The sequence below is a fragment of the Coturnix japonica genome, unplaced genomic scaffold (genome assembly GCF_054131305.1).
Source record: "Coturnix japonica strain WE unplaced genomic scaffold, WE-NBRP24 Scf125, whole genome shotgun sequence".
NCBI classification, from domain to species: Eukaryota; Metazoa; Chordata; class Aves; order Galliformes; family Phasianidae; genus Coturnix; species Coturnix japonica.
This window is the reverse complement of record NW_028189028.1, coordinates 22400-40306: the sequence shown is the minus strand read 5'-3', so window position 1 is coordinate 40306 and position 17907 is coordinate 22400. Positions and strand designations below refer to the sequence as shown.

The 17907-nt window shown below is 57.8% G+C and overlaps 1 protein-coding gene across 1 annotated transcript in view; it reads left to right on the top strand.

Moving 5' to 3' along the window:
- Positions 1 to 17907, top strand: part of LOC146751146 (neuronal-glial cell adhesion molecule-like) — a gene marked incomplete at its 3' end in the record, with an annotated part of 93114 nt that overhangs the window by 52815 nt on the left and 22392 nt on the right. The window contains 4 exon segments of the mRNA XM_085535482.1: positions 6975 to 7086; positions 9118 to 9284; positions 11957 to 12107; positions 16095 to 16219. Of these exon segments, the coding sequence (XP_085391608.1) occupies positions 6975 to 7086; positions 9118 to 9284; positions 11957 to 12107; positions 16095 to 16219 (555 nt within the window).

Below are 17907 nucleotides of genomic sequence, written 5' to 3'. Positions count from 1 at the left end.
GAGACCCATAGAGACCCATAGGGACCCATAGGGACCCATAGAGACCCATAGAACCCTATAGGGACCCATAGCGACCCATAGAACCCTATAGGGACCCATAGGAACCCATAGAACCCTATAGGGACCCATAGGGACCCATAGAACCCTATAGGGACCCATAGGGACCCATAGAAACCCATAGCGACCCCATAGAACCCTATAGGGACCCATAGAGACCCCATAGAACCCTATAGGGACCCATAGAACCCCATAGAAACCCATAGGGACCCATAGGGACCCATAGAGACCCATAGGGACCCATAGCGACCCATAGAGACCCATAGAAACCCCATAGAGACCCATAGGGACCCATAGACACCCCATAGAACCCTATAGGGACCCATAGAAACCCCATAGGGACCCATAGAGACCCATAGAACCCTATAGGGACCCATAGCGACCCATAGCGACCCATAGCGACCCATAGGAACCCATAGGGACCCATAGGGACCCATAGAGACCCATAGCGACCCATAGAGACCCCATAGAACCCCATAGAACCCTATAGGGACCCATAGAACCCCATAGAACCCTATAGGGACCCATAGAGACCCATAGGGACCCATAGGGACCCATAGAGACCCATAGAGACCCATAGAACCCATAGGGACCCATAGGGACCCATAGAACCCCCATAGGCACGGCCGGGTCATGGCCAACGGCTTCGTGCACGTCGTGGGTACGGGACCCATAGAGACCCCATAGAAACCTATAGGGACCCATAGAGACCCATAGGGACCCATAGCGACCCCATAGAACCCTATAGGGACCCATAGAAACCCCATAGAACCCTATAGGGACCCATAGGAACCCCATAGAACCCTATAGGGACCCATAGAAACCCCATAGAACCCTATAGGGACCCATAGGAACCCATAGAGACCCATAGAAACCCCATAGGGACCCATAGGGACCCATAGGGACCCATAGAACCCCCATAGGCACGGCCGGGTCATGGCCAACGGCTTCGTGCACGTCGTGGGTACGGGACCCATAGCGACCCATAGCGACCCATAGCGACCCATAGCGACCCATAGCGACCCATAGAACCCCTATAGGACCCCATAGACACCCCATAGGGACCCATAGGGACCCATAGAACCCCATAGACACCCCATAGACACCCCCTAGGGACCCATAGAGACCCATAGGGACCCATAGAAACCCCATAGGGACCCATAGCGACCCATAGCGACCCATAGAAACCCCATAGGGACCCATAGGGACCCATAGAACCCCCATAGGCACGGCCGGGTCATGGCCAACGGCTTCGTGCACGTCGTGGGTACGGGACCCATAGCGACCCATAGACACCCCATAGAAACCCCATAGAACCCCATAGACACCCCATAGGGACCCATAGGAACCCATAGCGACCCATAGGGACCCATAGGGACCCATAGGGACCCATAGAACCCCCATAGGCACGGCCGGGTCATGGCCAACGGCTTCGTGCACGTCGTGGGTACGGGACCCATAGCGACCCATAGCGACCCATAGCGACCCATAGCGACCCATAGAGACCCATAGGGACCCATAGGAACCCATAGGGACCCCATAGAACCCCCATAGGCACGGCCGGGTCATGGCCAACGGCTTCGTGCACGTCGTGGGTACGGGACCCATAGCGACCCATAGCGACCCATAGCGACCCATAGCGACCCATAGAAACCCCATAGAACCCCATAGGGACCCATAGGGACCCATAGAACCCCCATAGGCACAGCCGGGTCATGGCCAACGGCTTCGTGCACGTCGTGGGTACGGGACCCATAGCGACCCCATAGAACCCCATAGAACCCTATAGGGACCCATAGGGACCCATAGGGACCCATAGGGACACATAGCGACCCATAGGGACCCATAGGGACCCATAGAACCCCCATAGGCACGGCCGGGTCATGGCCAACGGCTTCGTACACGTCGTGGGTACGGGACCCATAGAAACCCCATAGAACCCCATAGGGACCCATAGAAACCCATAGGGACCCATAGCGACCCATAGCGACCCATAGGGACCCATAGCGACCCATAGAGACCCATAGAGACCCCATAGAACCCTATAGGGACCCATAGGACACATAGGGACCCATAGGGACCCATAGGGACCCATAGAAACCCCATAGCGACCCATAGCGACCCATAGAGACCCATAGGGACCCATAGAGACCCATAGAGACCCATAGAGACCCATAGGGACCCATAGAAACCCCATAGAACCCCATAGGGACACATAGGGACCCATAGCGACCCACAGAGACCCATAGGGACCCATAGAGACCCATAGAAACCCCATAGCGACCCATAGGGACACATAGAACCCCCATAGGGACCCATAGGGACCCATAGAAACCCCATAGAACCCTATAGGGACCCATAGGAACCCATAGACACCCCATAGGGACCCATAGGGACCCCATAGAACCCCATAGAGACCCATAGGGACCCATAGAGACCCATAGCGACCCATAGGGACCCATAGCGACCCATAGAGACCCATAGAGACCCATAGGAACCCCATAGAAACCCCATAGGGACCCATAGGACCCATAGGGACCCATAGGGACCCATAGGGACCGATAGGGACCCATAGGAACCCATAGGAACCCATAGGGACCCATAGCGACCCATAGGGACCCATAGAACCCTATAGGGACCCATAGAGACCCATAGCGACCCATAGCGACCCATAGCGACCCATAGGGACCCATAGGGACCCATAGAAATCCCATAGAACCCTATAGAACCCTATAGGGACCCATAGACACCCCATAAGGACCCCATAGCGACCCATAGGGACCCATAGGGACCCATAGGGACCCATAGAACCCCATAGAACCCTATAGGGACCCATAGCGACCCATAGAACCCCATAGAACCCCATAGGGACCCATAGGGACCCATAGGGACCCATAGCGACCCATAGCGACCCATAGGGACCCATAGAACCCCCATAGGGACCCCATAGAACCCCCATAGGCACAGCCGGGTCATGGCCAACGGCTTCGTGCACGTCGTGGGTACGGGACCCATAGAAACCCCATAGGGACCCATAGAACCCCATAGAAACCCATAGGGACCCATAGGGACCCATAGACACCCCATAGAACCCTATAGAACCCTATAGAACCCTATAGGGACCCATAGAAACCCCATAGCGACCCATAGAACCCTATAGGGACCCATAGACACCCCATAGGGACCCATAGGGACCCATAGAGACCCATAGGGACCCATAGGGACCCATAGAACCCTATAGGGACCCATAGGGACCCATAGAACCCTATAGGGACCCATAGCGACCCATAGAAACCCCATAGGGACCCATAGCGACCCATAGGGACCCATAGGGACCCATAGCGACCCATAGGGACCCATAGAGACCCATAGGGACCCATAGCGACCCATAGGGACCCATAGGGACCCATAGGGACCCATAGAGACCCATAGGGACTCATAGGGACCCATAGGGACCCATAGGGACCCATAGAACCTCTATAGGACCCCATAGAACCCCCATAGGCACGGCCGGGTCATGGCCAACGGCTTCGTGCACGTCGTGGGTACGGGACCCATAGCGACCCATAGCGACCCATAGCGACCCATAGGGACACATAGCGACCCATAGGGACCCATAGCGACCCATAGCGACCCTTAGGGACCCATAGCGACCCATAGCGACCCATAGCGACCCATAGGGACCCATAGCGACCCATAGGGACCCATAGCGACCCATAGCGACCCTTAGGGACCCATAGGGACCCCATAGAACCCCCATAGGCACGGCCGGGTCATGGCCAACGGCTTCGTGCACGTCGTGGGTACGGGACCCATAGCGACCCATAGCGACCCATAGCGACCCATAGCGACCCATAGGGACCCATAGGGACCCATAGGGACCCCATAGGGACCCATAGACACCCCATAGGGACCCATAGAACATCTATAGGACCCCATAGAACCCCCATAGGCACGGCCGGGTCATGGCCAACGGCTTCGTGCACGTCGTGGGTACGGGACCCATAGCGACCCATAGCGACCCATAGCGACCCATAGCGACCCATAGGGACCCCATAGAGACCCATAGGGACCCATAGGGACCCATAGGGACCCATAGAACCCCCATAGGGACCCATAGAAACCCATAGCGACCCATAGGGACCCATAGGAACCAATAGGGACCCATAGGAACCCATAGCGACCCATAGGGACCCATAGGGACCCATAGGGACCCATAGAGACCCATAGGGACTCATAGGGACCCATAGGGACACATAGGAACCCATAGGGACCCATAGGGACCCATAGAGACCCATAGGGACTCATAGGGACCCATAGGGACCCATAGGGACCCATAGAACCCATAGAGACCCATAGGGACCCATAGAACCCCCATAGGCACGGCCGGGTCATGGCCAACGGCTTCGTGCACGTCGTGGGTACGGGGGACAACGACCCCATAGGACCCCATAGAGACCCCAAATACCCATAGAAACCCCATAGGACCCCATAGAACACCCATAGAACCCCATAGGACTCCATAGAACCCCATAGGACCCCATAGAACACCCATAGGACCCCAAATACCCATAGAAACCCCATAGGACCCCATAGAACCCATAGGACCCCATAGAACCCCATAGGACCCCATAGAACCCCATAGGACCCCAAATACCCATAGAAACCCCAAATACCCATAGAAACCCCATAGGACCCCATAGAACCCATAGGACCCCATAGAACCCCATAGGACCCCATAGAACCCCATAGGACCCCAAATACCCATAGAAACCCCATAGGACCCCATAGAACCCATAGGACCCCATAGAACCCCATAGGACTCCATAGAACCCATAGGACCCCAAATACCCATAGAAACCCCATAGGACTCCATAGAACCCCATAGGACCCCATAGAACACCCATAGGACCCCAAATACCCATAGAAACCCCATAGGACTCCATAGAACCCCATAGGACCCCATAGAACACCCATAGGACCCCAAATACCCATAGAAACCCCAAATACCCATAGAAACCCTATAGGACCCCATAGAACCCCATAGGACCCCATAGAACACCCATAGGACCCCAAATACCCATAGAAACCCCAAATACCCATAGAAACCCCATAGGACCCCATAGAACCCCATAGGACCCCATAGAACACCCATAGGACCCCAAATACCCATAGAAACCCCAAATACCCATAGAACCCCCATAGGACCCCATAGAACCCCATAGGACCCCATAGAACCCCATAGGACCCCATAGAACACCCATAGAACCCCATAGGACTCCATAGAACCCCATAGGACCCCATAGAACACCCATAGAACCCCATAGGACTCCATAGAACCCCATAGGACCCCATAGAACACCCATAGGACCCCAAATACCCATAGAAACCCCAAATACCCATAGAAACCCTATAGGACCCCATAGAACCCCATAGGACCCCATAGAACACCCATAGGACCCCAAATACCCATAGAAACCCCAAATACCCATAGAAACCCCATAGGACCCCATAGAACCCCATAGAACCCCAAATACCCATAGAAACCCCATAGGACCCCATAGAACCCCATAGGACCCCATAGAACACCCATAGAAACCCCAAATACCCATAGAACCCCATAGGACCCCATAGAACCCCCATAGGACCCCCCCACTCCCCCCTACTCTCTATGGGGCCAACCAACCCCCCCCTCCATCTCCCCCCATTGGGTTTGGGGGGGTTTCTATGGGGATCTATGGGGCGGAGGAGGCTGTGTGGGGCAGGGGGGGGTTTCTATGGGGATCTATGGGGATCTATGGGGCGGAGGGGGCTGTGTGGGGCAGGGTGGGTGGGGGGGTGGTTTCTATGGGGGTCTATGGGGATCTATGGGGCGGAGGGGGCTGTGTGGGGCAGGGTGGGTGGGGGGGTGGTTTCTATGGGGGTCTATGGGGATCTATGGGGCGGAGGGGGCTGTGTGGGGCAGGGGGGGTTTCTATGGGGATCTATGGGGATCTATGGGGCAGAGGGGGCTGTGTGGGGCAGGGTGGGTGGGGGGGGGTGGTTTATATGGTGTTTCTATGGGGATCTATAGGGATCTATGGGGCAGAGGGGGCTGTGTGGGGCAGGGGGGGTTTCTATGGGGATCTATGGGGCAGAGGGGGATGTGTGGGGCAGGGTTGGTGTGGGGGGGGTGGTTTCTATGGGGATCTATAGGGATCTATGGGGCGGAGGGGGCTGTGTGGGGCAGGGGGGGGTTCTATGGGGATCTATGGGGCGGAGGGGGCTGTGTGGGGCAGGGGGGGTTTCTATGGGGATCTATGGGGATCTATGGGGCGGAGGGGGCTGTGTGGGGCAGGGTCGGTGGTGGTGGGGGTTTATATGGGGTTTCTATGGGGATCTATGGGGATCTATGGGGCGGAGGGGGCTGTGTGGGGCAGGGGGGGTTTCTATGGGGATCTATGGGGCAGAGGGGGCTGTGTGGGGCAGGGGGGGTTTCTCTGGGGATCTATGGGGCAGAGGGGGCTGTGTGGGGCAGGGGGGGTTTCTATGGGGATCTGTGGGGATCTATGGGGCAGAGGGGGCTGTGTGGGGCAGGGGGGGTTTCTATGGGGATCTATGGGGCGGAGGGGGCTGTGTGGGGCAGGGGGGGTTTCTATGGGGATCTATGGGGATCTATGGGGCGGAGGGGGCTGTGTGGGGCAGGGGGGGTTTCTATGGGGTTTCTATGGGGATCTATGGGGCGGAGGGGGCTGTGTGGGGCAGGGGGGGTTTCTATGGGGATCTATGGGGATCTATGGGGCGGAGGGGGCTGTGTGGGGCAGGGGGGGGTTTCTATGGGGATCTATGGGGATCTATAGGGATCTATGGGGCGGAGGGGGCTGTGTGGGGCAGGGTGGGTGGGGGGGGGTCTCCTGAAGCCCCCTCCCCACATTTAGAGCTGCCCGTTCGGATCCTGACGGAGGACGAGACCCCCTACGAGGTGGTGGAGAATCACACGGTGCTGATGCACTGCAGGAACTTCGGGGCCCCACAGCCCAGCTTCCAGTGGTGAGACCCCCAGAGACCCCCATAAACCCTATAGAGACCCATAGACCCCCATAGACCCTATAGAGCCCCATAGACCCCCATAGACCCTATAGAGACCCAGAGACCCCCATAGACCCCCATAGACCCTATAGAGACCCATAGACCCCCATAGACCCCATAACCCCCCCATAGACCCTATAGAGACCCATAGACCCCCAGAGACCCCCATAGACCCTATAGACCCTATAGAGACCCATAGACCCCCATAGACCCCCATAGACCCCCATAGCCACCCCATAGCCACCCCATAGACCCCCATAGACCCCCATAGCCCCCCATAGACCCCCATAGAGCCCCATAGACCCCCATAGCCACCCCATAGACCCCCATAGACCCCCATAGACCCCCATAGCCACCCCATAGACCCCCATAGACCCCCATAGACCCCCATAGCCACCCCATAGACCCCCATAACCCCCCCCCAATACCCCCTAATAGACCCATAGACCCCTTGAGACCCCCCTGAGACCCCCTGGGACCCCTCCAACAGCCCCATAGACCCCCATAGACCCCCATAGACCCCCCCCCATATTAACCCCCCCCCATATTCCAGGCTGACCCCCTCTTTGGAGCCGGCCCTTCAGGACGACCGTTCCTTTGTGTTCACCACCCCATAGCCACCCCATAGACCCCCATAGACCCCCATAGCCACCCCATAGACCCCCATAGAGCCCCATAGACCCCCATAGCCACCCCATAGACCCCCATAGACCCCCATAGCCACCCCATAGACCCCCATAGACCCCCATAGACCCCCATAGCCACCCCATAGACCCCTATAGCCACCCCATAGACCCCCATAGACCCCCATAGACCCTTATAGCCACCCCATAGACCCCCATAGACCCCCATAGACCCCCATAGACCCCCATAGCCACCCCATAGACCCCCATAGACCCCCATAGACCCCCATAGACCCCCATAACCCCCCCTATTCCAGGCTGACCCCCTCTTTGGAGCCGGCCCTTCAGGATGACCGTTCCTTTGTGTTCACCACCCCATAGCCACCCCATAGACCCCCATAGACCCCCATAGACCCCCATAGCCACCCCATAGACCCCCATAGACCCCCATAGACCCCCATAACCCCCCCCAATACCCCTCCAACAGCCCCATAGACCCCCATAGACCCCCATAGACCCCCATAGACCCCCATAGCCACCCCATAGCCACCCCATAGACCCCCATAGACCCCCATAGACCCCATAGCCACCCCAAAGCCCCCTATAACTCCCCATAACCCCCCCCAATACCCCTCCAACAGCCCCATAGACCCCCATAGACCCCCATAGGCCCCCATAGACCCCCATAGACCCCCATAGACCCCCATAGCCACCCCATAGACCCCCATAGCCACCCCATAGACCCCCATAACCCCCCCCAATACCCCTCCAACAGCCCCATAGACCCCCATAGACCCCCATAGCCACCCCATAGACCCCCATAGACCCCCATAACCCCCCCCAATACCCCCTAATAGACCCATAGACCCCCTGAGACCCCCCATAGACCCCCATAGAGCCCCATAGACCCCCATAGACCCCCATAGACCCCCATAACCCCCCCCAATACCCCTCCAACAGCCCCATAGACCCTCATAGACCCCCATAGACCCCCATAGACCCCCCCCATATTAACCCCCCCCCCCCCTATTCCAGGCTGACCCCCTCCCTGGAGCCGGCCCTTCAGGACGACCGTTCCTTTGTGTTCACCACCCCATAGACCCCCATAGACCCCCATAGAGCCCCATAGACCCCCATAACCCCCCCCAATACCCCTCCAACAGCCCCATAGACCCCCATAACCCCCCCCAATACCCCTCCAACAGCCCCATAGACCCCCATAGACCCCCATAGACCCCCATAACCCCCCCCAATACCCCTCCAACAGCCCCATAGACCCCCATAACCCCCCCCAATACCCCTTTAACAGCCCCATAGACCCCCATAGCCCCCCATAGACCCCCACATTAACCCCCCCCCCCTATTCCAGGCTGACCCCCTCTTTGGAGCCGGCCCTACAGGACGACCGTTCCTTTGTGTTCACTAATGGGACCCTGCGGCTCAGCCCCGTGCGGGGGGGGGACGGGGGGGTCTTCACCTGCCGGGCCTGGAACACACACAGCAACGGCAGCATCACGGCCAGGCTCATGGTCAGAGGTAACGGGACCCCCACCCATATGGGACCCCCACCCTATATGGGACCCCCCCCCTATATGGGACCCTATATGGGAACCCCCCCTATATGGGACCCCCACTCAATATGGGACCCTATATGGGATCCCCCCTATATGGGAACCCCCTATATGGGACCCTATATGGGAACCCCCCCCCATAAGGGGACCCCCACCCCAATATGGGACCCCCACCCTATATGGGATCCTATATGGGAACCCCCCCTATATGGGATCCCCCCCCTATAAGGGGACCCCCCCCATATGGGACCCCCACCCTATATGGGATCCTATATGGGAACCCCCCCTATATGGGATCCCCCCCCTATAAGGGGACCCCCCCCATATGGGACCCCCACCCTATATGGGACCCTATATGGGAACCCCCCCTATATGGGACCCCCCTTGTATGGGACCACCACCCTATATGGGACCCCCACCCCTATATGGGACCCCCCCCCTATATGGGACCCCCACCCCTATATGGGACCCTATATGGGACCCCCCCTATATGGGACCCCCACCCTATATGGGACCCCCACCCCTATATGGGACCCTATATGGGAACCCCCCCTATATGGGAACCCCCCTATATGGGACCCCCCCCTAATAAAGAGGGGACGAGGTGTCAATATGGGATCCCCCCTATATGGAGACCACCCCCCAATATGGGACACCCCCCTATATGGGACCACCACCCTATATAGGACCCCCCCCTAATAAAGAGGGGGGGGTGTGTCAATATGGGACCCCCTATATGGGACCCCCCCCCTATATGGGATCCCCCCCCTATATGGGACCCTATATGGGATCCCCCCCCTATATGGGACCCTATATGGGAACCCCCCCCCCATAAGTGGACCCCCACCCCAATATGGGACCCCCCCCCTATATGGGACCCCCACCCTATATGGGACCCCCACCCAATATGGGACCCCCACCCTATATGGGACCCTATATGGGAACCCCACCCTATATGGGACCCCCCCTATATGGGACCCCCACCCTATATGGGACCCCCCCATATGGGACCCCCACCCTATATGGGACCCGTACCCCAATATGGGACCCCCACCCTATATGGGACCCTATATGGGACCCCCCCTATATGGGACCCCCACCCCAATATGGGACCCTATATGGGACCCCCCCTATATGGGACCCCCCCCTATATGGGACCCCCCCCAATATGGGACCACCACCCTATATGGGACCCCCACCCTATATAAGACCACCACCCCCCTATATGGGACCCTATATGGGACCCCCCCCCTATATGGGACCCTATATGGGAACCCCCCCCTATATGGGACCCTATATGGGAACCCCCCCCTATATGGGACCCCCCCCATATGGGACCCTATATGGGAACCCCCCCTATATGGGACCACCACCCCAATATGGGACCCTATATGGGATCTCCCCCTATATGGGACCCCCACCCTATATGGGACCCCCCCATATGGGACCCCCACCCCAATATGGGACCCCCACCCCCTTATCTACCCCCCTACCCCCCATTTTACCCCCCTTACCCCCCTTATTTACCCCCTTACCCCCCTTATCTACCCCCCTACCCCCCATTTTCTGCCCCCCCACCCCCTTTTTACCCCCTACCCCCCTTATTTACCCCCCTTATTTACCCCCCTACCCCCCTTATTTACCCCCCTACCCCCCTTATTTGCCCCCCTACCCCCCTTATTTGCCCCCCTAACCCCATTTTACCCCTCTTTTTGCCCCCCCCACCCCCTTTTAACCCCCTCCCCCCCTTATTTACCCCCCTACCCCCCTTATTTACCCCCTTACCCCCCTTATTTGCCCCCCTACCCCCCTTTTTACCCCCCTACCCCCCTTATTTACCCCCCTACCCCCTTTATTTGCCCCCCTACCCCCTTTTTACCCCCCTACCCCCCTTATTTACCCCCCTACCCCCCTTTTTACCCCCCTACCCCCCTTATTTACCCCCCTACCCCCCATTTTCTGCCCCCACCACCCCATTTTTACCCCCCCACTCTCCTTTATTTGCCCCCCTACCCCCCCTTATTTACCCCCCTCCCCCCCTTATTTACCCCCCTACCCCCCTTATTTACCCCCCACCCCCTTTATTTGCCCCCCTACCCCCCTTATTTACCCCTCTTTTTGCCCCCCACCCCCTTTTTACCCCCCTACCCCCCTTATTTACCCCCCTACCCCCCTTTTCTACCCCCCTCCCCCCCTTATTTGCCCCCCTACCCCCCATTTTCTGCCCCCACCACCCCCTTTTTACCCCCCCACCCCCCTTTATTTGCCCCCCTACCCCCCCTTATTTACCCCCCTCCCCCCCTTATTTGCCCCCCTACCCCCCCTTTTTACCCCCCTACCCCCCCTTATCTACCCCCTACCCCCCTTATTTACCCCCCCACCCCCCTTATTTGCCCCCCTACCCCCTTATCTACCCCCTACCCCCTTATCTACCCCCCCACCCCCCCTTATTTGCCCCCCTACCCATTTTCTGCCCCCCCACCCCCTTTTTACCCCCCTACCCCCCCTTATTTACCCCCCTACCCCCCCTTATTTACCCCCCTACCCCTTCCATTTGCCCCCCTACCCCCTTATTTGCCCCCCTCCCCCCCTTATTTGCCCCCCCCCCCCCCATTTTTTGCCCCCCCCCCTTTGCAGCCCCCACCCGCATTTCGTCCCCCCCCCGAAGCTCCACGGCCAAGAAGGGGGAGACGGTGACGTTCCGATGTGGGGCCACGTTCGACCCCACGTTGAGCCCCACGGAGCTGACGTGGATGAGGGGGGGGCAGCCCCTGCCCCGCGACCCACGGTGAGCAGCTATGGGGCAGATATGGGGCTCTATGGGGCAGATATGGGGCAGATATGGGGCTCTATGGGGCAGATATGGGGTAGATATGGGGCTCTATGGGGCTCTATGGGGCGGATATGGGGCCGATATGGGGCAGATATGGGGCCGATATGGGGCTCTATGGGGCAGATATGGGGCTGATATGAGGCTATATGGGGCTCTATGGGGCTCTATGGGGCCGATATGGGGCTCTATGGGGCTCTATGGGGTGGGAAGGGGGCTCTATGGGGCGGATGTGGGGCTGATATGGGGCTCTATGGGGTGGATATGGGGCTCTATGGGGCGGATATGGGGTTCTATGGGGCAGATATGGGGCTGATATGGGGCTCTATGGGGCGGATGATATGGGGCTCTATGGGGCGGATATGGGGCTCTATGGGGCAGATATGGGGCTCTATGGGGCTCTGTGGGGCGGATATGGGGCTCTATGGGGCTCTATGGGGCGGATATGTGCTCTATGGGGCGGATATGGGGCTCTATGGGGCCGATATGGGGCTCTATGGGGCTCTATGGGGCGGATATGGGGTAGATATGAGGCTCTATGGGGCTCTGTGGGGCCAATATGGGGCTCTATGGGGCTCTATGGGGCGGATATGGGGCGGATATGAGGCTCTATGGGGCGGATATGTGCTCTATGGGGCAGATATGGGGTTCTATGGAGCGGATATGGGGCTCTATGGGGCGGATATGTGCTCTATGGGGCTGATATGGGGCTCTATGGGGCGGATATGGGGCTCTATGGGGCGGATATGTGCTCTATGGGGCTGATATGGGGCTGATATGGGGCTCTATGGGGCTGATATGGGGCTCTATGGGGCGGATATGGGGCTCTATGGGGCTCTATGGGGCAGATATGGGGCTCTATGGGGCAGGAAGGGGGGGATATAGGGCTCTATGGGGCAGATATGGGGCCGATATGGGGCTCTATGGGGCTGATATGGGGCTCTATGGGGCGGATATGGGGCTCTATGGGGCAGGAAGGGGGGGATATAGGGCTCTATGGGGCAGATATGGGGCTCTATGGGGCCGATATGGGGCTCTATGGGGCGGATATGGGGCTCTATGGGGCGGATATGGGGCTCTATGGGGCAGATATGGGGTAGATATGGGGCTCTATGGGGCCGATATGGGGCTCTATGGGGCAGATATGGGGCTCTATGGGGCTCTATGGGGCCGATATGGGGCTCTGTGGGGCAGATATGGGGCTCTATGGGGCTGATATGGGGCTCTATGGGGCGGATATGGGGCTCTATGGGGTGGATATGAGGCTCTATGGGGCAGATATGGGGCCGATATGGGGCGGATATGGGGCTCTATGGGGCTGATATGGGGCTCTATGGGGGGAAATGGGCTCTATGGGGCTGATACGGGGCTGATATGGGGCTCTATGGGGCGGATATGGGGCTCTATGGGGCTCTATGGAGCGGACATGGGGCTCTATGGGGCAGATATGGGGTAGATATGGGGCTCTATGGGGCAGATATGGGGCCGATATGGGGCTCTATGGGGCAGATATGGGGCCGATATGGGGCTCTATGGGGCGGATATGGGGCCGATATGGGGCAGCTATGGGGCTCTATGGGGCGGATATGGGGCTCTATGGGGCGGATATGGGGCTCTATGGGGCAGATATGGGGCGGATATGGGGCTCTATGGGGCTCTATGGGGCGGATATGGGGTAGATATGGGGCTCTATGGGGCAGATATGGGGCAGATATGGGGCCAATATGGGACGGATTTGGGGTTCTATGGGGCGGATATGGGCTCTATGGGGCTGATATGGGGCTCTATGGGGCGGATATGGGGTAGATATGGGGCTCTATGGGGCCGATATGGGGCTGATATGGGGCTCTATGGGGCTGATATGGGGTAGATATGGGGCTCTATGGGGCGGATATGGGGCTGATATGGGGCTCTATGGGGCTGATATGGGGCTCTATGGGGCTGATATGGGCTCTATGGGGCTGATATGGGGCTCTATGGGGCAGATATGCGCTCTATGGGGCTGATATGGGGCTGATATGGGGCTCTATGGGGCTGATATGGGCTCTATGGGGCGGATATGTGCTCTATGGGGCTGATATGGGGTAGATATGGGGCTCTATGGGGCAGGAAGGGGGGGATATAGGGCTCTATGGGAAGGATATGGGGCTCCTTGGGGCTCTATGGGGTGGGAAGGGGGCTCTATGGGGCGGATATGTGCTCTATGGGGCTGATATGTGGCTCTATGGGGCTCTATGGGGCGGATATGTGCTCTATGGGGCGGATATGGGGCTCTATGGGGCCGATATGGGGCTGATATGGGGCTCTATGGGGCTCTATGGGGCCGATATGGGGCTCTATGGGGCGGATATGGGGCTCTATGGGGCCGATATGGGCTGATATGGGGCTCTATGGGGCTGATATGGGGCCGATATGGGGCAGATATGGGGCTGATATGGGGCTCTATGGAGCGGATATGGGGCTCTATGGGGCGGATATGGGGCTCTATGGGGCAGATATGGGGCCGATATGGGGCTCTATGGGGCAGATATGGGGCAGCTATGGGGCGGATATGGGGCCGATATGGGGCGGATATGGGGCAGATATGGGGCTCTATGGGGCTGATATGGGGCTCTATGGGGCTCTATGGGGCTCTATGGGGCTCTATGGGGCGGATATGGGGCTCTATGGGGCCGATATGGGGCTCTGTGGGGCTCTATGGGGTGGGAATGGGGGGGTGTGGGGCGGATATGGAGCTCTATGGGGCGGATATGGGGCTCTATGGGGCCGATATGGGGCTCTATGGGGCGGATGTGGGGCTCTATGGGGCAGATATGGGGCGGATATGGGGCGGATATGCGCTCTATGGGGCTGATATGGGGCTGATATGGGGCTCTATGGGGTGGATATGGGGCTCTATGGGGCTCTATGGGGTGGATATGGGGCTCTATGGGGCGGATATGGGGCGGATATTGGTCTCTATGGGGCAGTTATGGGGCTCTATGGGGTAGCTATGGGGCGGGAAGGGGGCTCTATGGGGCGGATATGGGGCTCTATGGGGCAGTTATGGGGCTCTATGGGGCAGCTATGGGGCGGGAAGGGGGCTCTATGGGGCAGCTATGGGGCGGGAAGGGGGCTCTATGGGGCGGATATGGGGCTCTATGGGCCGATATGGGGCAGATATTGGTCTCTATGGGGCTCTATGGGGCAGATATGGGGCGGATATGGGCTCTATGGGGCTCTATGGGGCGGGAGGGGGGGATATCGGTCTCTATGGGGCAGTTATGGGGCTCTATGGGGCAGCTATGGGGCGGGAAGGGGCTCTATGGGGCGGATATGGGGCTCTATGGGGTTCTATGGGGCAGTTATGGGGCTCTATGGGGTTCTATGGGGCAGCTATGGGGCAGATATGGGGCTCTATGGGGTGGAAATGGGGCTCTAAGGGGCTCTATGGGGTGGGAAGGGGGCTCTATGGGGCGGATATGGGGCTCTATGGGGTTCTATGGGGCAGCTATGGGGCAGCTATGGGGCAGCTATGGGGCAGGAAGGGGGCTCTATGGGGCGGATATGGGGCTCTATGGGTCTCTATGGGGCAGCTATGGGGCAGCTATGGGGCAGCTATGGGGCGGGAAGGGGGCTCTATGGGGCGGATATGGGGCTCTATGGGGTTCTATGGGGCGGATATGGGGCTCTATGGGGTTCTATGGGGCAGTTATGGGGCAGCTATGGGGCGGGAAGGGGGCTCTATGGGGCAGATATGGGGCTCTATGGGGTGGGAAGGGGGCTCTATGGGGTTCTATGGGGCGGATATGGGGCTCTATGGGGCAGCTATGGGGCGGGAAGGGGGCTCTATGGGGCTGATATGGGGCTCTATGGGGCGGATATGGGGCTCTATGGGTCTCTATGGGGCAGATATGGGTCTCTATGGGGCAGCTATGGGGCACAGACCCTCCTGCTGCCCCACAGCTACTCGGTGGCCGGGGGGACGCTGACGGTTTCCAACGTGGACTATGGGGATGAGGGGACGTTCCAGTGCCGGGCATCGACCCCATTGGATGCGGCCGAGGCTGAAGCGCAGCTCAGAGTCGTGGGTGAGGACCCCATAGACCCCATAGACCCCATAGAACCCTATAGAACCCTATAAACCCCATATAACCCCATATAAACCCATTGAACCCCATAGAACCCTATAGAGCCCCATAGAACTTCATATAACCCCATAGAACCCCATAGAACGCCATAGAACCCCATAGAACCCTATAGAGCCCCATAGAACCCTATAGAACCCCCATATAATCCCATATAACCCCATAAACCCCATAGAACCCCCATATAATCCCATATAACCCCATAGAACCCCATATAATCCCATAGAACCCTATAGAACCCCATAGAACCCCATAGACCCCATAAACCCCATAGAACCCCATAAACCCCATAGACCCCATAGAACCCTATAGAGCCCCATAGAACCCCATAGAACCCCATAGAACCCCATAAACCCCATAGAACCCCATAGAACCCCATAGACCCCATAGAACCCCATATAACCCCATAAAACCCCATAGAACCCCATAGACCCCATAGAACCCTATAGAGCCCCATAGAACCCCATAGAACCCCATAGAACCCTATAGAGCCCCATAGAACCCCATGTAACCCCATAGAACCCCATAGAACCCCATAGAACCCATATAACCCCATAAACCCCATAGAGCTCCATAGAACCCATAGAACCCCATAGAACCCCATAAACCCCATAGAACCCCATAGAACCTTATAGAACCCTATAGAACCCCATAGAACCCCATAGAACCCCATAGAAACCCATAGAAACCCATAGAACCCCATAGAACCCCATAGACCCCATAGAACCCCATAGAACCCCATAGACCCCATAAACCCCATAGAACCCCATAAACCCCATAGAACCCCATAGAACCCCATATAACCCCATAGAACCCCATAGAACCCCATAGAGCCCCATAGAACCCCATAGAACCCCATAGACCCCATATAACCCCATAGAACCCCATAAACCCCATAGAACCCCATAGACCCCATAGACCCCATATAACCCCATAAACCCCATAGAACCCCATAGACCCCATAGAACCCCATAGAGCCCCATAGAACCCTATAGAGCCCCATAGAACCCCATATAAACCCATAGAACCCTATAGAGCCCCATAGAACCCCATAGACCCCATAGACCCCATAGAACCCCATAGAGCCCCATAGAACCCTATAGAGCCCCATAGAACCCCATAGAACCCCATAGACCCCATAGAACCCTATAGAGCCCCATAGAACCCCATAGAACCCCATAGAACCCATAGAACCCCATAGAACCCTATAGAACCCCATAGAACCCCATAGACCCCATAGAACCCTATAGAGCCCCATAGAACCCATAGAACCCCATATAAACCCATTGAACCCCGTAAACCCCATAAACCCCTTTAGAACCCCATAGAACCCATAGAACCCCATAGACCCCCATAGAACCCTATAGAACCCCATAGAACCCATAGACCCCATAGAACCCCATAGACCCCATAGACCCCATAGAACCCTATAGAACCCTATAGAGCCCCATAGAACCCCATAGAAACCCATAGACCCCATAGAACCCCATAGAACCCTATAGAACCCTATAGAGCCCCATAAACCCCATAGAACCCTATAGAACCCCATAGACCCCATAGAACCCCATATAACCCCATAGAAACCCATAGAACCCCATAGAACCCTATAGAACCCTATAGAGCCCCATAGA